Genomic DNA, 23,898 nt, shown 5'->3' on the forward strand with positions numbered 1-23,898 from the left:
TTTAAAAATGCTGTATTTGCGCAGTTTTGTACCTGAACTAAAGGTAAGTATTAAAAACTTATTTTTAAATATTTTTTTCTTTCGCTCTAAATGCTGCTTTTCAAATATAACCCCTCAAACAGTACCTAGAAAATTCGTGAAATGCCATTGTTTGATATGATCACAGTTTCCCATTCCAATATGGGTGTACAGTAGCCCTTGATAAATAATTTGGTCCTTTTTACAAGAATATTCCACAACACTAACTTTCGATAGGCGGGAATCTCATAGAACTTATCCGCATGAGGAATGAATGTGATAACTGGATGTCTGGAGATGGGAGTTTTTTTGTATATAAGTTTATATGTCTAACAGTAATACAGTAGCGAAGATAACGCAATATTTCAGTTTTCAGAACCACATTTGGTTTATGGACAGTATACTATAGTAAAATTCGGATCAATATTTGTATGAGAAGGCGTCTGCTATGAAAGTATAGATTTCTTTCTACTATGTATGCGAGAAAGACAAATAAAAACTAAAATGTAAATAATGATAAAATCTATACCATGTGATGCTACATTTTATGGAAATTCCTTGCCGACAAGGAGTAGACAAGTTTCTAACGATTTTTACCTCCTTAACTAGTATAACAATGTTCAATGCAACTTGCTGAGCAAACTTACAAAATACATAACTATAGTCACAACAACGTCAAGCTCATCTCTAACACGCAATGTTGGGGAAAATACAGGATGGCATGATCAGAAAAACCAGCGCCAACAACAACAACACCACCGCCAACAACAACAACATTCTAGAATAATAGTATGTTATAGAACGACATGCTCACAAAGTTAACATGTGTTGGGTACAATTTGCATAACGACCTACTCAGAAAAATGAAAAACAATATTTACAATGCTATGTTCTCAAAAATAGTAACGCAGTCATGATGAATGTCAAAGACCTACCCAAAGAACGTTCACCACGATATGATTGGATAAACTACCCATGCTTTCATGATGGCAGTTCAAGTGGGTTTATATAACTCGACAAATTGACGTTATTTGGACGATGCATATGGCAAGCCGTTTTAACATTTAATCCCATTTCCTCTTAAGGGGATGTTTTTTCACTTAAGTGAAAAAGGAATTTCACTTAAGTGAAAAGAATTAAAAACATAATGCAAATAATTTATTCACCTTAAGGTGAAAAGAATTTCACTTAAGTGCATTCTTTTTCACTTAAGTGAAATAAAACATAATGCAAATAAATGTTAATATCCCTTAAGACAAAAAGAATTTCACTTAAGTGAAAAAAATTATGTGCAGACATAATGCAAAATACTTGTCCCTTAAGTGAAATTCTTTTCATCTTAGGTAAATAAAACTGACCATATGCCAATAAAGTCACTCTGTCCTCCTACCCACCCCATGGTATAATGGAATGAACCCCTTGGACCTGTCAACTAAGAAACAGCGTGAGTAAACTTTAACTTTGATACGTTCTTATCACTTATCATAAGGGAAATAAATAAAACATATATTTAATGGAATTAAAACATAAGTGAAAGTAAATCATATGGGAAGTAGTATTGATTTTACTAACAACAAATGAAGTTGAGAAAAGGTCTCGAATTGGTCAGAAATTAAACACCCAATGCTTGGTCAATAGATGGACTAGTCCATATCTGATTCATGAGAGTGGGTGTCCGATTTACTCAACAGCAGTATTTGCATTATGTTTTATTTCACTTAAGTGAAAAAGATTTTCCCTTAAGATGAATAAAATTTATTTCACTTAAGTGAAATAAAACATAATGCAAAAAAAAGTCTTTTAACCTTAAGGTAAAAAGTATTTCACTTAAGTGAAATAAATTTGAAGCATATTTTACCTTAAGAGGAAATGGGATTAAATGTTAAAACGGCTTGCCATAGATGCAGGATAAAAGTGAAAATACTTATTCAGTACAAGTGGAGTATAAATTGATTCGTTCGGCATTATAACTAGTTTAGAAATTAATAGAAGTGAAATATTATGAAAAATGAGAGCAGAATATACAGTGCATGTTTAACTTAGATAACGAAATACATAACTGTACCACATAGTGGCCTAGACTCGTTAGTGCGCCAGTGGACAAAATTGTGAAAATCCAGAAGGGAAGTCGTGAAAATGAGTCAGAACAAAGTTTGAAGTATAATAGGACAGATGAATTAACCCAAAGACTATTTTCTAGTGACATTAATGATAACAAATAGCTGTCGTCGTTTGAGACTATCTTAATGCTAAATGTCAAACCAAAGGTTCCAAATAGTGATGCTACTTTATTTTTGTGCAATCATTTACGATTGTTAGCTAGGCAGGTGGACTAAACGTCCTGACGTAGAAATTCTTAAATAGATAATGGATAGGGTTAAGAATATACACAATATCACAATAATAACTCATATCCAAAATTATGAAATTATTGTTTAATCGTCTCTGCTTCTATATTTTAGCATGTACTCTCCTTACACACCTACTATCACTGGCGAGTCCTAGAGGAACGAAACAGTTGCATGTTGTCCCTGGCAATACTTACGAGTCTTAGACGGAAAAAACATGTGCATGATGTCTCGAGTATAACTGACGAGTACTAGAAGGACGACGCAACTGTATGATGTCCCTAGCCTGACGAGTTACATGCATATAAGGACAAAACAACTGTATGATGTCTCAAGCATCACTGTCGAATCTTAGAGGAACGAAGCTCCTAGTATCACAATTTAGTTTTAGAAGGACGACACAGCTGTATGATGTTCATAACATCACGATCACGGACGATTCTTAGAGGCACGAAAAAGTTGTATGATGGTCCTAGTATCACACTCTAGTTCTAGAAGGACAAAACAGCTATATGATATCCCTAGCATCATGGACGAGTCCTAGAGGAACAAAACATCTGTATGGTAGCCTTAGCATTACTGACGATTCTTAGAGGAACGAAGCAGCTCTATGATGTCCCTAGGATCACGGATGAGTTCCAGAAGGACGAAACAGCTACTATGTGTGTATATATGTGATGTTTTTTTCTATTTGTACTTTGTTCCATCCTTAAACATCACTGTACCAAACTCTCAATTTGTACTGTTCTGTGCATTTGTGTTCTGAACAACATGGCCTTACGACCTTGTTCATACAAATTAATGTGCATCAACATTCAATGTTAATGACATTACATCCTGTACAGCTACACCTCTCTATAGTAATAGATGTCAGGACAGCATTGTCTTACCTTCCGAAAGACAACTATATGTTATATGCTCAGCCTTCAAAAGGACATTATCGGAACAGCCTTAATAACTATATGAACAAAACAGCCTTATTAACTATAAGATCAGAACAGCCTTAATAACTACAGTATATGATCAGAACAGCCTTAATAAATATAAGATTAGAACAGCCTTAATAACTATATGATCACAACAGCCTTAATAACGATATGATCAGAACAGCCTAAATAACGATATGATCAGAACAGCCTGTATAACGATATGATCAGAACAGCCTGTATAACGATATGATCAGAACAGCCTGTATAACGATATGATCAGAACAGCATTAATACCAATATGATCAGAACAGCCTGTATAACGATATGATCAGAACAGCCTGTATAACGATATGATCAGAACAGCCTGTATAACGATATGATCAGAACAGCCTGTATAACGATATGATCAGAACTGCCTGTATAACGATAAGATCAGAACTGCTTTAATGATGATGTGATCACCAAAGCAATTATAACGAGATACTCAAAACTGATTGGATAACGATATGACCAGTAACTTTGTGATAAAAAAGCAACACATGAGTGACTACGTGTACTTAAACAAGCATGTCTGTCAAAATTGATGTTAAGGCGTCATGGCTGTTGGTTATAGAACTTCCCTCTAGAAAACCTGCTAATTTATCAAAGCGTAGCCTGAAAGACTTGTACATTTTTATCGCCAAAGCATACATACGATTATAGTATAGCCTAAAAGCCTTGTCAATTTAATTACAATCCCGTACACTTTACACTTTAGTGCACTTCGCTTCACTGGTCCTATGTCTGGTGAAGGTGATAGAGTGCAGTCACCTAAACGCCACGCATAAATTCCAATACTTGTTGCAATATAGGAAAGCCAGAATCCTAGATCTCTTGAGATCGGAACCGAGTCCCAGACGTCATGAGCAGGGAACGTGTTCCAGACGTCATGAATTTGGAACGTGTTCCAGTGGTCAACAGTCAGGATAAAGGTTAATCCCCACAGTTAATTCTACTGGAGAAAATCCACCTTCTAAAAGACCGTCCGTTAATCATATAGGCCCGAATCTGTTCTCATGGGTAAGCTGTGGCTCTGTCCATGCCTCATAGGTATCAACAGTGTCGTATATAACCCCGAACTTTACAATATCCGGGTCATATCTCACCATCGCTGAGTCACATTTCTCATCTATATACATTCTAATGGAGATCGCAATGACCATGACAAAAACTAAGTAGAAATCAGTGTGATTAAAAGGACTATAATTCAAGTGTGTGTCATTTTAAGGTTCATCTATATAGCAGAATAATGTTGAATTTCAAACACGAATAAATACCTTTAAATTTGCACAAAAATAGTCATGTAATATACCAAAATGTTTGTTTGGACATGTAGTGTCTTAAAATCACAAATAATTTTATATAGATGCTAACAATTTCTTCTATAGAGTTACTTTGTGGTAAGTTGTAGCATGGAATAATTCTAAGTCACAAAAATAACCAAACCTGAAAAATAGCCCAGCTGTCATGCTCACAAGTGTCTATAGCACAGGGTAGGAGCATTTGTTTGACCGGATTTGACTTTATGTAGGTAGAAACACATATTTAGTTTTGACCTTGAAATGTAAATGGCGGCTGTGGATGATATTACACAAATATGGCATAAAGGCAGGCATTTCAGCCATTAAACATGCTCCTATATCATAATTTTAAGACATCTGATTATAGTAAGAATGACCTTTTTAAGACAAATTGTCAAACTGGTGAGTTTTGGGCCTTTTTCAGAAATATATATCTTTTACCCCAAACTCAACGGATGAACATTTTCCCCTAAAAACAGTCTTCCTGTCATGTCTAGAGTTCTCTATAGTATCTAATATGAGCATTTTTGACGTTTGAAATACCTTAGGTCTTAATAAAATCAGTGTTAATACATATCATTAAGTCCAATCTAGTCAAACCAATGCTCCTATCTTGTGCTTTAGACCCTTGTGAGCAACACGACATGACTGTTTTGCACAATAAATGCGATACAAATGAGTTAATTATGTCCCCCTGAAACGTGCATTTTTCTCATGTTTTGTTGAAATTTACGAACTACTGAACAAATTAAATGTCAACAGCAAGGCCCACAGTTTGACATGATACATATCAAAATTTTATCAACTTACTTCTATTAAATTGCACCCTAGTAGGGATTATGGCCTTGTAAAATATCACTGTTTTGGCTTGATTTGCTGTTTAGATGCCCCTTAAATTGTAGTCAAGGAGATGTAATATGGCAGTTCCATCAAAGAGATCACACAATGGGTAAAGCAATACTCATCTTGGTTTAAATCTTATAAGAATCAACATAAGACTGCAAAAAGTGTCGGACACGTACATGTTAGCATAGTGCATAATATGATTTTGCCTATGTCATTTATAACGCCAATACATACCATAATTTGGCAGTTCAATGCTTAATACTCGCCGGACTGTATCTCACAATAGATGCTAAGAAAGTCATATTTTCTTTTCAAAATATTTTATTGATAACACAAGATCATTACACGTACATGTATAACAGAGTGAAGTTATAACAGTATATTAACAAAGGGATTCGACAACAGACAAAGTCTATATAAGTCCTGTCATTCATATTCCAGTACGATATCCCTAGAGTTCCGCAGTGATCGACCTTGATTGACCTTCCAATAGTATATCCAGGATTTATTGGAATCACTGTAAGAGTGATACGTATATTATTGTGTCAGTCATTCTGTCTGACATTGATGAAAGGAAGAGAAATTGTGTCTTAAACAAATTAATGAATATCTATCTTTTTGTACTCAGCATACATCAGTGCCGGCGCCGTCTTCGAACCAATATCCTACCTCTAGGTTTTTTCTTCACTCTTTTTTTTCAGAAAAAATGTGGATGATTCGGTATACAAACGTAAATGGCAGTTACGTTTGCCAGTTGTCAGTATAGTGTGACCGGATAGGGTAACTTGCTGGTGTCTTCGGCAGTATGCTTCAGTGGGGTAGTGTGATATATGCATATCAGCTCCACGCTGTCGCAAGGAGACAAGGTAGTCACAAACCAAATGGGAATTTTAGTCAAATCGCTAATGTGTTATGACAGAAACGAAGAGGGAGCATTGACCTGTAAACGAGGTCTTACCCTTATCTGACAATCGGAATACAGAACTAAACGTTAATACACGATTAGGAGAATCGGCAGAGTTTGTATGTTCTGCTTTTTGACGAACGTCATCCACTATGGAAACCTATATCAAATTCAGGTGGACAGGTATGAGAAATATGATCTTATTAAGGCCCCGCAATGCGGTTTATGTTTCAGAAGAAAGTCAATGAAGTTTTTAGAGCTTGCGCCAAATTATTTTCTTCACCAATCAACTGTTTAATAGGATGTCAATTTGATACTATAGCAATGAAATATCATAGGTATGATGGCATCATCAGATAACCTTAAAGCATTTTATATAACGTAATCAAATCATAGCTTCAAGCTGCAAACTTGTTGATTTCCTTAAAATTGATCTCTCTCATATTCTTTTTTTTCTGATAACTAACATAAAACCGATGAAAACTAGTCATAGCCAAAGCTGTACGTGACGTCATATCCGGTGAGTTATACCGACAAGATACGGGATTTATCACGCCTACTCGTGACATGCAAAAGGATTGGGACATATGAGGTAATACATGTAGCATGATATCGTTATATATTGGTAAGTTTTTTCTGAAATTGCAGAACACTAAGTACATGTAGGGCGGCAACCAGAACTCTACAACTAACTATAGTACTTATACAAACATAGTCGGATTATAAACCACGTCATCAAAGTCAGCGCTGTGGACACACATTCAGCAATGTTTCCATCATTCAATATTTCTATGAAGTTATAAAATGGTGAGTGAGCACGGTTGAACATGAAGTGATGTGGTAGCAACGCTTGGTGTGGGGCGGGATACAAAGATCGATACAAAAACCTGACAAAACAGCAATAAACCTAATATACAACCCTCAAATGACACAACAGATAGGCCCGACTCGTACAATAGCTTTTGATAACCGACTAATACGGGTGCGTATCAGCGATTACGACAAACAGTCAACAATATGGAATGATACAAACAGCTGGATTACACTTTTACTTCAAGGGACGTAAGCGTCCATATATAGTCACTGTGTGGACTGGCTACAACAGGATCAGTGTACATTTTACCTTATCTCTTTAACCTTTTTGCATTCATCACATCACATTTATTGGATTAAGATTAGGATTATTATTTTTTTTAATACTATAATCCATGCCCTTATGAAATGACTAGTGTAGTGATATTTTGACACGATTGAGAGCATTTCATATAATGATTTCTCCTAAACATGTCCACGAGTAAAGTGGATCCTGTATGAATATACATGACAGATCTTGTATAGCATATCAGAATTCTGATACAATATCTAATATTTCAATTTCTACTCAAGTTGGACTCGATGAAACTACCAAACTTTTTCTACATTGTTGTTATAAACATGGAATACTTATCAAATCTATAATGTATTCTTGTATTTTATGAAAGACCAGATATGCTAAATACTTCTTTTTTGACAAAATAATGCTGTTTTTAATCCTAAAATTGCGGACTATTTTACTCGACCGACTAGACATGTACAATCCGAAACTCCTCGGGATTTTCCGCATTCGGACTTGCACATGCTTCGAGTTATTAATATCTAGACCGACTTTTTATTCGAAAAAAAAAAACAATTGAAATATAAGGATTGAATCTTGATTTGGTCGATTTCATGGGGTCATGAATTGAGTTGCTCTTGAGACAAATTCAACATAAACTGCTTCGCAGTTCATTAAATTTGTCTCAACAGCAACTCAATTCATGACCCCATGAAATCGACCAAATCAAGATTCAATCCTTAAATGTATAGGATATCTTGATTAATGCATGCTATATTTTGATTACTTCAAATATCTAATACAATCATCCAAACAAAATGTAAAATATTATGTAAGATGTCCAAGTACGGAGCTGCATCCCTTGATTATGTCACGTGACTATGCATTTTTATATTGGGTATTGTTAAAGCCGTCAGGTTACTACACACTAAGCACAAAACTTGGTATAACAACTCATTGGATTTCAACTGTAATTATTGTTACAGTCTTGCGAAAATTTCGTTTTGTATATCATCATACATTTTATTCAATCTTTACAAATAAAACTGATTGAATATTGTATACATCTTAACATAAAGATTTAACACATATAGTGTACATATTAAGAGCATTGTACGGAAAATCTTCATGAATAAGTACGCGAAAAACCGTCGTCCTTTGATCAAACTCGTGAAACAATTCTAACTTCCTAGGTTATATCTCTTCATTTGTCCCCTGGGTCTGATTTATCTAGCGGCTACTTATAGTGGTGAAGGGATGCGTTATTAATTAATGGTTTATAAACACCCTGTGTACCATTACAATATGATATCGGACTTCAAAGAAACGAAAGCAAACAATTTCACTGTTCGCTTATTTTATAGACTTTCGGTTGACGCAATTTGATGTCTTTTGTAATTGTTTTACTTTCAGCACAATATTACAGGTGTCAATCAAACCGTGGCCATGGTAGGAAGGTGTTGGGAGAGTATGTACGTAGGGGATTAATATCGCGTGATGGTATTAAAATGTGAGGAGAGTGTAGCGACTTAGCTTTGAAGCAGTATGTAGAGGATTACTACCGAGTGATGGCAGTAAAGAGTATGACAAGTTTGTACGAGCGTGGTGAGCGTGGAGCAGTATGTAGAGGATTCCTGTCGAACGATGGTAGTAAAGAATGGGAGAAGTTATTGCGAGTGTGGTGACAGATGTTTGGACCAGCTTGCCGAGGTTTCCCATTGGGTGATGGTAGTAGATGTGAGGGCGAGTGTGGTGACAGATCTTTGGACCAGTATGTAGAGGATTACTACCGGGTGATGGCAGTAAAGAGTATGAGAAGTTTGTACGAGTGTGGTGACAGATCTTTGGACCAGTATGTAGAGGATTACTACCGAGTGATGGTAGTAAAGAATGGGAGAAGTTATTGCGAGTGTGGTGACAGATCTTTGGAGCAGTATGTAGAGGATTACTACCGGGTGATGGCAGTAAAGAGTATGACAAGTTTGTACGAGTGTGGTGACAGATGTTTGGACCAGTATGTAGAGGATTACTACCGAGTGATGGTAGTAAAGAGTATGAGAAGTTTGTAGGAGCGTGGTGACAGATCTTTGGAACAGTATGTAGAGGATTACTACCGAGTGATGGTAGTAAAGAGTATGAGAAGTTTGTAGGAGCGTGGTGACAGATCTTTGGACCAGTATGTAGAGGATTACTACCGAGTGATGGTAGTAAAGAATGGGAGAAGTTATTGCGAGTGTGGTGACAGATCTTTGGACCAGTATGTAGAGGATTACTACCGGGTGATGGCAGTAAAGAGTATGAGAAGTTTGTACGAGCGTGGTGACAGATCTTTGGACCAGTATGTAGAGGATTACTACCGAGTGATGGCAGTAAAGAATGGGAGAAGTTATTGCGAGTGTGGTGACAGATGTTTGGACCAGCATGCCGAGGTTTCCCATTGGGTGATGGTAGTAGATGTGAGGAGAGTGTGGCGACAGATGTTTGGACCAGCATGGCGAGGTTTCCCATTGGGTGATGGTAGTAGATGTGAGGAGAGTGTGGCGACAGATGTTTGGACCAGCATGCCGAGGTTTCCCATTGGGTGATCGTAGTAGATGTGAGGAGAGTGTGGCGACAGATATTTGGACCAGTATGTAGAGGATTACTACCGAGTGATGGCAGTAAAGAGTATGAGAAGTTTGTAGGAGCGTGGTGACAGATCTTTGGACCAGTATGTAGAGGATTACTACCGAGTGATGGCAGTAAAGAGTATGAGAAGTTTGTAGGAGCGTGGTGACAGATCTTTGGACCAGTATGTAGAGGATTACTACCGGGTGATGGCAGTAAAGAGTATGAGAAGTTTGTACGAGTGTGGTGACAGATATTTGGAGCAGTATGTAGAGGATTACTACCGAGTGATGGCAGTAAAGAATGGGAGAAGTTATTGCGAGTGTGGTGACAGATGTTTGGACCAGCATGCCGAGGTTTCCCATTTGATGATGGTAGTAGATGTGAGGAGAGTGTGGCAATAGATGTTTGGACCAGCATGCCGAGGTTTCCCATTGGGTGATGGTAGTAGATGTGAGGAGAGTGTGGCGACAGATGTTTGGACCAGCATGGCGAGGTTTCCCATTGGGTGATGGTAGTAGATGTGAGGAGAGTGTGGCGACAGATGTTTGGACCAGCATGCCGAGGTTTCCCATTGGGTGATAGTAGTAGATGTGAGGAGAGTGTGGCGACAGATGTTTGGACCAGCATGCCGAGGTTTCCCATTGGGTGATGGTAGTAGATGTGAGGAGAGTGTGGCAACAGATGTTTGGACCAGCATGCCGAGGTTTCCCATTGGGTGATGGTAGTAGATGTGAGGAGAGTGTGGTGACAGATGTTTGGACCAGCATGACGAGGTTTCCCATTGGGTGATGGTAGTAGATGTGAGGAGAGTGTGGCGACAGATGTTTGGACCAGCATGCCGAGGTTTCCCATTGGGTGATCGTAGTAGATGTGAGGAGAGTGTGGCGACAGATATTTGGACCAGTATGTAGAGGATTACTACCGAGTGATGGCAGTAAAGAGTATGAGAAGTTTGTAGGAGCGTGGTGACAGATCTTTGGACCAGTATGTAGAGGATTACTACCGAGTGATGGCAGTAAAGAGTATGAGAAGTTTGTAGGAGCGTGGTGACAGATCTTTGGACCAGTATGTAGAGGATTACTACCGGGTGATGGCAGTAAAGAGTATGAGAAGTTTGTACGAGTGTGGTGACAGATATTTGGAGCAGTATGTAGAGGATTACTACCGAGTGATGGCAGTAAAGAATGGGAGAAGTTATTGCGAGTGTGGTGACAGATGTTTGGACCAGCATGCCGAGGTTTCCCATTTGATGATGGTAGTAGATGTGAGGAGAGTGTGGCAATAGATGTTTGGACCAGCATGCCGAGGTTTCCCATTGGGGTGATGGTAGTAGATGTGAGGAGAGTGTGGCGACAGATGTTTGGACCAGCATGGCGAGGTTTCCCATTGGGTGATGGTAGTAGATGTGAGGAGAGTGTGGCAACAAGATGTTTTTGGACCCGCATGCCGAGGTTTCCATTGGTGATGTTAGTAGATGTGAGGAGAGTGTGGTGACAGATGTTTGGACCAGCATGACGAGGTTTCCCATTGGGTGATGGTAGTAGATGTGAGGAGAGTGTGGCGACAGATGTTTGGACCAGCATGCGAGGTTTCCCATTGGGTGATCGTAGTAGATGTGAGGAGAGTGTGGCGACAGATATTTGGACCAGTATGTAGAGGATTACTACCGAGTGATGGCAGTAAAGAGTATGAGAAGTTTGTAGGAGCGTGGTGACAGATCTTTGGACCAGTATGTAGAGGATTACTACCGAGTGATGGCAGTAAAGGTATGAGAAGTTTGTAGGAGCGTGGTGACAGATCTTTGGACCAGTATGTAGAGGATTACTACCGGGTGATGGCAGGTAAAGAGTATGAGAAGTTTGTACGAGTGTGGGTGACAGATATTTGGAGCAGTATGTAGAGGATTACTACCGAGTGATGGCAGTAAAGAATGGGAGAAGTTATTGCGAGTGTGGTGACAGATGTTTGGACCAGCATGCCGAGGTTTCCCATTTGATGATGGATAGAATGGAGGAGAGGGGGAGAGTGTGGACAAGCATGCGAGTCCATTGGTGTAGTTAATGTTAGAAGGTGGAAATGTGTTGGGCAGCATGCCGGTTCCATGGATGTAGTATTGAGGGAGAGGGTGCGAAGATGTTGGACCAGTGCGAGGTTTCCCATGGGGGTAAGAAGAATGTGGCGACAGATTTTGGGACAGAGGCCAGGGTTTATTGTGATGAGTAGTGTGGAGAGTTGGCCAGTATGTTGGACGACGGGTTTAAGGGAAGAGTAAGTGTGTGAGGGAGTGGGAACGTTTTGGACCATGGAGGTTCACGGGTGGAGCGAAGAGTAGGAATGGAGTGGTGAAGATTTGGAAATTAGAGGATTCAGGGGAAATTGGCGTAGGGAAGATGGAACAGTTTGGAGTGTATTGGTGAGAATTGGGAGAGATGTGGAGGATTGACCAGTATGAGTAAAATGGGGAGAGTTTTGGAGGTGGGAAGAGTTGGGACGTAGGATGCTGAGCGGTAGTAGTGTGGGGGTGGACAGAGTTGGACAGATGAGAGGGTTACCGGAGTGATGGCAGTAGATTGAGGAGAGTTGGCGACAGATGTTGGACCAGCATGGCGAGGTTTCCATTGAGATGGTAGTAGATGTGAGGAGAGTGTGGACAAGTTTGGACCAGCATGCCGAGGTTTCCATGGGTGAATAGGAGATGTGAGGAGAGTGTGGCGACAGATGTTTGGACCAGCATGCGAGGTTTCCGGGTGTGGTAGTAGATGTGAGGATTTTGGACCAGCATGCCGAGGTTTCCCATTGGGTGATGGTAGTAGATGTGAGGAGAGTGTGGTGACAGATGTTTGGACCAGCATGACGAGGTTTCCCATGGGTATGATGGTAGTAGATGTGAGGAGAGTGTGGCGACAGATGTTTGGACCAGCATGCCGAGGTTTCCCATTGGGTGAAGGTAGTAGATGTGAGGAGAGTGTGGCGACAGATGTTTGGACCAGCATGCCGAGGTTTCCCATTGGGTGATGGTAGTAGATGTGAGGAGAGTGTGGCGACAGATGTTTGGACCAGTATGCCGAGGTTTCCCATTGGGTGATGGTAGTAGATGTGAGGAGAGTGTGTCGGCATAGCTTTGGACCAGTATGTAGATGTTTGAGTATCGAGTGATGGTTGGTCATCATTAGCATGTACATCGATCTTTTATAATGTGATAATTAACATACGTACGGATGGGCTGATCTTTTCCCGTATAAACGCTATTTCAATGACGCCTCGAAAAACTGAATCAGCTGTAAATGATAATTTTACAATTCGATTTGGAGGACTTGTCCTCCTATAACCATCGTCTTAATCGCATATGGGCAAAATAAATTGAACCAACCGTAATTTATGTTTCTACATTTCGATTTGGATGAGGCTTCCCTTTTAATATTTATTCTAATAAAGTGTTGGAAAACGCATTTTATTACATTTTTACCAGTGAAATGTCAAAAATTATTCATTCTATAAAAGTGATATTTTTCACTAGTGAAAAATATCACTTTTGCTGATTTGACCAATCAAATTAATGATTAGAAAATACCAAAATAATTGACCAATCAGAAAGCCCGACATATATGTCAGCATCTGGACAGGGAGAACTACTTTTTTTGTATGCAAACTTTCGCTGTAGGCCTAGTTAGCATACGGGGTAGGGTTTTCGTTGATAAAAAATGTAATAAACAGAATATCTAACAGTGTCTTCAGTAATACCAAATATATTTCACTCGTGTGGCTAATATTTTGATATTTTTCACGAGTGCGCAGCACGAGTGAAAAATATCAAAATATTAGCCCCACTCGTGAAATATATTTGGTATTACTGAAGACACTGTTAGATATCCTGTATTTATTTACTTATCTAATCGAATTTTAGACTTCGATTCTGGGAGATTTGTCTGCTATACCTTCATCATCATATTAGGGAAGCCCTTTTAACCTATCACCTTTAACCATTGGAACTACCAGGGATGTTAAGAGGCGAGGGTATTAAGACGAGGGCATTACAGACGAGGGTATAACAAACGAGGTTATTACAGACGAGGGTATTACAGACAAGGTACTACAGACAAGGTATTACAGACAAGGTATAACAGACAAGGTATTACAGAGGAGGTTATTACAGACGAGGTTATTACAGACAAGGTATTACAGACGAGGGTAAAACAAACGAGGTTATTACAGAGGAGGTATTACAGACGAGGGTATTACAGACAAGGTATTACAGACAAGGTACTACAGACAGGTATTACAGAGGAGGTTATTATAGACAAGGTATTACAGACAAGGTATTACAGACGAGGTTATTACAGACGAGGGTATTACAGAGGAGGTTATTACAGACGAGGGTATTACAGACGAGGGTAAAACAAACGAGGGTATTACAGACGAGGGTATAACAAACGAGGTTATTACAGAGGAGGTTATTACAGACGAGGGTATTACAGACAAGGTATTACAGACAAGGTATTACAGAGGAGGTTATCACAGACGAGGGTATTACAGAGGAGGTTATTACAGACGAGGGTATTACAGACAAGGTATTATAGACAAGGTATTACAGACGAGGATATAACAAATAAGATTATTACAGACGAGGATATTACAAACAAGGTATTATAGACAAGGTATTATAGACAAGGTATTACAGACAAAGTATTACAGACGAGGGCATCACGAGTGCTACGAAACAATGAGAAATAGCTTGTGAATACCATCATTATCACTTATCTGTAGCAAAATCGTATCGTATTCGTGACCACTACGTTGTTCAGATGGGGTTTCACTATGAATTATCTAGAACCATCCCGTTCCGTATTGATGACAGATTACAATATTTTTCTATAGTTGTGTCAATACTTTTTTATACTTTTACCAATAATGCCCTGATAGTCGACCTATCATTTCAATCTTTTATCTAAAAACTTTGGTAAACATATCACGTTTGGAAAAACCGCAGGATTGTTCAAAATACAACTAGGACAGGACACAGCAAAATCCTAAGATACAATTAAATTATATTTATAGTTTAGTTTTATTTTAATTCGGACGAAACTGAAAATCAGACATCAAATTCGTAAATCCTAATAAAATAGGATTATATATCCAGCAGTGTAACTCAATTGACCTTACGAGATTAAATGTGTCGCCCTAATGTACACTTACCATCATACACAGTATCCCGAGTAAAAGTTTATATCCCTTTTTGTTCCTTTGTCAAACGTTCGGTTGTCACACCAATAACACATATCAGGGTAACATAACATTTAACACAGCACCAGTTTGCCAAATCTGAATTCTTATAGGATATTTCCAGTGTTAAAAACACGTATCATAGCAAACCACGCGAAGCTTCAATATCATTGCAAAACTACGAGAATTTGTTTTTGTTTTGTTTAAACAACGAAACGAACTGTGACAGATCAGGAAGATTCAGTGGACAAACATACAGCTGTCCCGTACACCTGACATATACGCTAGATCAATGACAACACCTGGCTGTACGTAGGTAGATCGTTTCTCATGAACTCCGAAAGTCTGGCACTAGCGTGGCATGCTTGGTTGAAGCAATAGCTCGGCAGAAAGCTGCGAGAACATCCAATCGATGGTATAACACCGCAGCTCTCCGCTATCCACACTATAACACGGGGCTTTGCTGGGTAGCAATGATATAAATTCAATGCTTCTCCGTTTCTGGTAACATTTTAATTGACTAATAAATAAGGTACACGCTGCCGCGTTGGTGACAAATCGAAATATTTATTGTCACACGAAAACAAACTTAACGTGTCATGCTGTTTTTTGTTATTATATTCTACAACACAAAGCATACAGTCGTTTCTTGATTGTTTATTGAGATACCCTTTTTGAAAAACGTTTTTTATTTATTTATTTTTTTATTTTTTATTGATAGTGGGAAAAATATGAAGACTCAAACGAAAATGCATAAGATACAGACATCCTACACCGGGAAGACTTAATGAAGGGAAAAAAACTCAGCTTTAAGGGGATGATTCGCAACTCTTCAACATGTGCCACATCATTCATAAAAGATGAAGATTTGTTCATGTATACCCACATCTATTTATTGTAAATTCATCAGAGAAGAAATACCGATAGAACTACTAAATATAGCAATAATTTAGTTATTATGACAGGTGCCTTCATTGATAAAACGGTGTAAACACCAAAATCAAATTGCGACAGGAGTAGACAATTGATGACAATTCTGTCATCATATGTCATATGTATCCTCCACATAAATGTGCTGACATTCCAACTGAATGGAACAGGAAAGATTTATCTTCATCATCACACTGAATAACAGGAGGACACCGAGGGACATCACAGACATTACACACATCAATCACGTGACCCAATATGACTCCATCGAAGACAGTTGAGGGCATTTGCTTTTCTTTAGTTATACTAGTTCTTTTTACCGTTAAATTGTCGTGTGTCTGCGGACTATGTAGACTATGCCAGACAGCTAGATGGAGAGACATTAATCTCGACCTAGAATTCCCAGTCTTACGTCTATCACTGAACTGAACGGTATCGCCATTAGTGATGTAGTAGCTTCTTTTGGACCTTGCTTTTGATACCGTAGACCGACATACTATTATCTGGATGGTTTGTCCACGGAGTGCAGTATAGCTTCTTCTTGACAAACACAAATGCAGTATTCGCTCGATTTCTATGAAAAAGGTTTATCACATCAAAACACGAATTGCTACCTTAGGAATAGAAAGGCATTCCGTCCTAGGGAACAAATCATGTGAAGGGGCATTCGTCAATGCCGTCGAACGGACACCAATAACTGGTGTTTCACGTTTAAACAGGGACATAATGCATGACAATATAACCGACATGAAATAGATAGAAGGGGAAGAAAGATAAACTCACAGCACTTTATAAATAAATAAAAAAAATATATATCTGTAGTCATTCATCAAAGTAATACTTTTGTTTAAAAGTCGTTCATAAAATATCGTTTGTGGTTATCTGGCCTTGAGCTACCTCGTCTTTCTCAACTCCATAGAGACAATTCTGCCGCAACTGCCATTCGAAACTTATTTCTCACACACAACATTTCCAACACTGCCTTATCTCGTAATCATTTACTGCTGAGTCGAATGGAAGAACTGGAAATTAAAGGATACAACACAATAGCAGAGTGGGGCTAGAATTAGCAAACCTACAAAGTGATGAAAACTTTCCGCCAGACAGATGGAAATAAGTATATAACATTAAAGGTTTCTGGGTGAATAACACACCTATTTAATTCATTTTTGGAGGGTGGGGGATTGAGGGGCGGAGGGCAAGGGTGTCATGGTGGATATGCCCATGTTATGAAATATTCTGGTTGTACCATATTAGTTTTCCTTTCGAGATTTGACATAATGAACACGGATTTGACCTAGATTGGTATGGTGGGTGACGTCGATGAAACAGAAGCCTCTAACTCTCTTGAAAGCACGTGCTTATTATTTTCCTTGAACTTCTCAAGGGGCTCTATACAAATGTACATTTTTGTTCAATTTTTGCCATCGTTTCATCGATTTTTAGTTGAAAGTAAGGTTTCGTTATTGTGTCTGTATTCTCAGGTTACGTACAGTATTTACATATCCACACACTCTCGAGAATTATAACTATTAAGCAACAACAAGACAACCTTATCCTTCATTTATCTAAAAAAAAAATAATTTTCATTGGAACAACAATTATAGCTTAAAAACATATTCATTAGATTTGATAAGTATATGAACTGACCAATATGACAAACCCCATTGTTTATTCTGGAAATAACAACTATTTACTGAAAAACAGGAGGTAGGACCGATTTGTAACTGGTTGTGAGATCACAACAGTATGTCACGGTGAAAAGAAGCTGATATCTGTCTGGAATCAGAAATATTCCTCTGATTATTAAGTAGTAAAATGTCCCCGATTATACCATTAACTTCTCCAGTACCCGGTATTGATAATAGACACGGAACATCAGTTGTCACGCATCGATTCCCCCGTCTATTTGTATAGGCGAATAGAACTCCAGGACATGTTTGGGTTGTTAAGCTTGACAAACATTGCGTTACTCACTGCCAAGATGAGCACCATCAGACCTTCATCAACAGCTTCTAACATTGCATTAAACATAAATCATTGTCAGTTATGGTAACGACGGTAACTTGACTTGCTTACCAGAAACAATATCATAGAAACATTTAACTATGTGTTGAACACAACATTATCTAGGATGTCACACTTATATAATTTATCACGACCAATTCTCAAATAACCAAGTGCCATCGATATCATACTGCAGTGTTTATTGACGAGCTTTACAACACATCAGCTACTTACTTCTACATGATAGAATATTAACAAATCGCTTTCCTCCTGTGTATACAGGTAGGCATTGAGTATCATCATCAATACAGCATAATTATAATATTGATAGTCGTTGACTAATTAGACTACGTCCTCCGACACCACAGTACTGTGGTAAACAAGACTCCATACTACTGTCAGTTGGCCTCATACTGGTACTGATAAAGGACCTTACTTTACTAATTAGACTGCAAACTCGTCGAAATGTTCGCAGTGAAACAAGAGCATAGCGTTCATCTATTTTATTTATTTGCGGTGAATTCCACAAAGAAACTCTTATTAATTTTTCATTAAAAACTAACACAAATTATCTACTTGAATCATTTTCTAACAAGAATTGCATATTTATTTTGCATTTGATTAGAAATGTTGACATTTAAAATAGATTGAGAAAAATGCCTGGGCTTTCTGACATAGATGATTATTCATTGGAATGCAAATGCTGGTCTGTTTGAATTTCGCCTTTGAATGATCACATGTTCAAGTGATTCCAGAACAAGACACGTTGCGTTTCCTTGTTAACTACAGAATCCCAGCCTGAGAATCTGAACACTGAACATTAAATTTGTAAATCATGCTCGTGTAAGTTTGTTTTCGTTAAGCAGACGTTCAACACAATTGTCCCTCTTCAATATCCAGCCAGCGGTCGGTATCAAATACAAACTGAATACAATGTCCATCATTTGTCCCATGTTTGTATAGAGTAGAAACTCGGTTTAGTATTCCGTGTTTGTATTAGTAGAAACTCGTCAGGGTCCTTTTTTTTATAGAGCAGAAACTCGGCAGTATCCTTTTTTATATAGAGTAGAAACTCGGCAGGGTCCCTTGTTTGTATAGAGTAGAAACTCGGCAGTGTCCCTTGTCTGTATAGAGTAGAAACTCGGCAGTGTCCCTTGTCTGTATAGAGTAGAAACTCGGCAGTGTCCCTTGTTTGTATAGAGTAGAAACTCGGTTTAGTATTCCGTGTTTGTATTAGTAGAAACTCGTCAGTGTCCTTTTTTTATAGAGCAGAAACTCGGCAGTGTTCTTTTTTATATAGAGTAGAAACTCGGCAGTGTCCCTTGTTTGTATAGAGTAGAAACTCGGTTTAGTATTCCGTGTTTGTATTAGTAGAAACTCGTCAGTGTCCTTTTTTTATAGAGCAGAAACTCGGCAGTGTTCTTTTTTATATAGAGTAGAAACTCGGCAGTGTCCCTTGTTTGTATAGAGTAGAAACTCGGAAGTGTCCCTTGTTTGTATAGAGTAGAAACTCGGCAGTGTTCTTTTTTATATAGAGTAGAAACTCGGCAGTGTCCCTTGTTTGTATAGAGTAGAAACTCGGCAGTGTCCCTTGTTTGTATAGAGTAGAAACCCGGCAGTGTCCCTTGTTTGTATAGAGTAGAAACCCGGCAGGGTCCCTTGTTTGTATAGAGTAGAAACTCGGCAGTGTCCCTTGTTTGTATAGAGTAGAAACCCGGCAGTGTCCCTTGTTTGTATAGAGTAGAAACTCGGCAGTGTCCCTTGTTGAAAAAAAACAGCAAAACCTCGTTACAAAATCCCTCGTTAACTACCAGTTAACCTTGGATGCAATATCATTTGTTTCCATACTTTAAACGTTCGTTATGACGTTTACCTGCTTAAACAAAGCCTCAATATGATATCCATCATTTGGGAATGGAATAGGTTTTTGTTGAACAAATGCCATTATCATTAGTGTATCGTATACAATGTACGAACACGTATATTTAATGAGTTTGGATCGGTATTGCCTTGTGTTAACAGATAGCAATACAACTTCTGAACACCACTGGGAAGTTTGGGTTTATATAATTTGGAAAAAGTTTTACAGAGGCTTCGAATACTTGTAAATACTTGTAAAAAATCACAAAATCGTGACTGTTATTGAGAATGGCCTGTCATAACTTTACTCACCTCTTGTGCTAGTGATATAAGGTAAATTGCTGTCTTGGAAGTGAAATTGACATTCATCTTTAACTGGATAGTGTAACGACTTACAGTATACACGACTTTGTACTATCCATAAACCTATATTACTCTTTGTGTTTCAACAATATGATGATTATGTTTTTCAGAACGTCACATGGGCAGTAAGCTTTTTGTCTGTGAAATAATGGCATATGCATATAGTGAAGGACAGCTGACTTGCGCTATAATCATGAACCAATAACTATCCTGTAACTTTTATTAGGTTATCCCCCACCCCCAATTTATATATTTTATTTATTATACCATGTTATGATATCAATTTTATAACATGTATTATCAATTTATATATTTTATATTATAACTTATATTTTATATAAATCTTTGTACATATAATGTAATAATTGCCTTTGAGCCACAAAGCTAAAGCTTACAACAATTCATTACGAATTGAGAAAAACAAATACATAGAAATTATATCAAGTTCCATTACAATGATTCACGAGAAGCCTACACAAGAGACAGTGGTGTACTTTAATCAGCCTCATCAAGAGAAGCCTACACAAGAGACAGTGGTGTACTTTAATCAGTCTCATCAAGAGAAGCCTACACAAGAGACAGTGGTGTACTTTAATCAGCCTCATCAAGAGAAGCCTACACAAGAGACAGTGGTGTACTTTAATCAGCCTCATCAAGAGAAGCCTACACAAGAGACAGTGGTTTGCTTTAATCAGTCTTATCAAGAGAAGCCTACACAAGAGACAGTGGTGTACTTTAATCAGCCTCACCAAGAGAAGCCTACACAAGAGACAGTGGTGTACTTTAATCAGCCTCACCAAGAGAAGCCTGCACAAGAGACAGTGGTGTACTTTAATCAGTCTTATCACGAGAAGCCTACACAAGAGACAGTGGTGTACTTTAATCAGCCTCATCAAGAGAAGCCTACACAAGAGACAGTGGTGTACTTTAATCAGCCTTATCACGAGAAGCCTACACAAGAGACAGTGGTGTACTTTAATCAGCCTCATCAAGAGAAGCCTACACAAGAGACAGTGGTGTACTTTAATCAGCCTCATCAAGAGAAGCCTACACAAGAGGCAGTGGTGTACTTTAATCAGTCTCATCAAGAGAAGCCTACACAAGAGACAGTGGTGTGCTTTAATCAGCCTCATCAAGAGAAGCCTACACAAGAGACAGTGGTGTACTTTAATCAGCCTCATCAAGAGAAGCCTACACAAGAGACAGTGGTGTACTTTAATCAGTCTTATCACGAGAAGCCTACATAAGAGACAGTGGTGTACTTTAATCAGTCTCATCAAGAGAAGCCTACACAAGAGACAATGGTGTACTTTAATCAGTCTTATCACGAGAAGCCTACATAAGAGACAGTGGTGTACTTTAATCAGTCTCGTCACGAGAAGCCTACACAAGAGACAGTGGTGTACTTTAATCAGTCTCATCAAGAGAAGCCTACACAAGAGACAGTGGTGTACTTTAATCAGCCTCGTCAAGAGAAGCCTACACAAGAGACAGTGGTGTACTTTAATCAGCCTCATCAAGAGAAGCATACACAAGAGACAGTGGTGTACTTTAATCAGCCTCGTCAAGAGAAGCCTACACAAGAGACAGTGGTGTACTTTAATCAGTCTCATCAAGAGAAGCCTACACAAGAGACAGTGGTGTACTTTAATCAGCCTCATCAAGAGAAGCCTACATAAGAGACAGTGGTGTGCTTTAATCAGCCTCACCACGAGAAGCCTACACAAGAGACAGTGGTGTACTTTAATCAGCCTCATCAAGAGAAGCCTACATAAGAGACAGTGGTGTGCTTTAATCAGCCTCATCAAGAGAAGCCTGCACAAGAGACAGTGGTGTGCTTTAATCAGTCTTATAAAGAGAAGCCTACACAAGAGACAGTGGTGTACTTTAATCAGTCTTATCAAGAGAAGCCTACACAAGAGACAGTGGCGTACTTTAATCAGCCTCATCAAGAGAAGCCTACACAAGAGACAGTGGTGTACTTTAATCAGTCTTATCAAGAGAAGCCTACACAAGAGACAGTGGCGTACTTTAATCAGCCTCATCAAGAGAAGCCTACACAAGAGACAGTGGCGTACTTTAATCAGCCTCATCAAGAGAAGCCTACACAAGAGACAGTGGCGTACTTTAATCAGCCTCATCAAGAGAAGCCTACACAAGAGACAGTGGTGTACTTTAATCAGTCTTATCACGAGAAGCCTACACAAGAGACAGTGGTGTACTTTAATCAGCCTCATCAAGAGAAGCATACACAAGAGACAGTGGTGTACTTTAATCAGCCTCATCAAGAGAAGCCTACACAAGAGACAGTGGTGTACTTTAATCAGTCTCATCAAGAGAAGCCTACACAAGAGACAGTGGTGTACTTTAATCAGCCTCATCAAGAGAAGCCTACATAAGAGACAGTGGTGTGCTTTAATCAGCCTCACCACGAGAAGCCTACACAAGAGACAGTGGTGTACTTTAATCAGCCTCATCAAGAGAAGCCTACATAAGAGACAGTGGTGTGCTTTAATCAGCCTCACCAAGAGAAGCCTACACAAGAGACAGTGGCGTACTTTAATCAGTCTCAAACTTTCTTAAGTGATACCTGATAAATAATCCATATTCCCTACTAGTATTGTAAGACAACATGGCTCCAGTTTCTGCATGCTAGTTGTTTCAGCCAAGTCGACCAGTCCAAGGCGAAAATGGATTACACAGTGTACAGATATTTATATTACCAGAATTAGGTCACACAACACATCGTCTAAACAAGTCATATTGAGGTTCCTGTAGAGTGAACAAATGCATTTTGGGTACAGCGTTATCGTGACCTTGTTATATATAACAACAAAAAAACGGGAATAATATCAATATGTTATTTGTGATGTCAACATTGTAATAAAATACCCTTTTTAAAAAGCGGTATGTCTCGTTGACAAGAGATAAGTATCATAGTAAATGAAGAACATCTGAGAGAGACAGCAAGATATTGCTCGTCATGTTTGACATTACGGAACGACAAACCTTATAGATATAGCTATTTGAATGATTCACGGATAGACAAATCCTTAGAACCCTACAGATCGATATACCTTCAACCATACTTCTGTCTTCATAACGTTTAATGCATGTTACATAAGTAATCTGTTTAGATATATATTTTCTGTATGGTGTTTACCGATGTATGACTTTAATGGTTGGTGATATATGGATTTGTTGCATTTCTGGATTCATTGATTATTTATCGAAAATGAATTGCAGATTTTGTTATCACTCATTTTCCCTTTTTTGTAGCATTTTAAAAGCTGTGCACAAATATCAATTGTTCAGTGTATTTTTATTTATTCTGTAAACTTTATATGGCATACTTTTCAAACAGATACAAAAGTATGCACCAAAAAGTTATAACTACCCCTACCACACAATGGTATAATGGAGAATGAAA

The 23,898-nt window shown here is 38.5% G+C and overlaps 2 protein-coding genes across 8 annotated transcripts in view; one reads left to right on the forward strand and one right to left on the reverse strand.

Moving 5' to 3' along the window:
- Positions 1 to 23,898, reverse strand: part of LOC117329291 (magnesium/proton exchanger-like) — a 62,530-nt gene that overhangs the window by 34,155 nt on the left and 4,477 nt on the right. The window contains exon 1 of one of the 7 annotated variants that reach the window (XM_033887183.1): positions 15,282 to 15,583. The exons of the other annotated variants lie outside the window; for them this stretch is intronic. The gene's annotated coding sequence lies outside the window, so the exon portion shown is untranslated. Of the gene's footprint in view, positions 1 to 15,281; positions 15,584 to 23,898 lie in introns of those variants that run through there. 7 annotated transcript variants of the gene reach the window in all.
- Positions 20,924 to 22,867, forward strand: LOC117337189 (early nodulin-75-like). Its single transcript, XM_033898080.1, has 3 exons — positions 20,924 to 21,673; positions 21,836 to 22,105; positions 22,268 to 22,867. Exons 1-3 carry the CDS (start codon positions 20,924 to 20,926, stop codon positions 22,865 to 22,867), a joined length of 1,620 nt encoding a protein of 539 aa, XP_033753971.1.

This window comes from Pecten maximus, chromosome 1, assembly GCF_902652985.1.
Source record: "Pecten maximus chromosome 1, xPecMax1.1, whole genome shotgun sequence".
Lineage (NCBI taxonomy): Eukaryota > Metazoa > Mollusca > Bivalvia > Pectinida > Pectinidae > Pecten > Pecten maximus.

Excerpts from the sequence above, each read along its gene's own strand:
- LOC117337189 (XM_033898080.1), top strand. The coding sequence starts at position 20,924 with ATGATTCACGAGAAGCCTACACAAGAGACAGTGGTGTACTTTAATCAG. Across the intron at positions 21,674-21,835 it reads AGAAGCCTACACAAGAGACA|TCTCGTCACGAGAAGCCTAC; the intron begins GTGGTGTACTTT and ends TACTTTAATCAG. Across the intron at positions 22,106-22,267 it reads AGAAGCCTACACAAGAGACA|CCTCATCAAGAGAAGCCTGC; the intron begins GTGGTGTACTTT and ends TGCTTTAATCAG.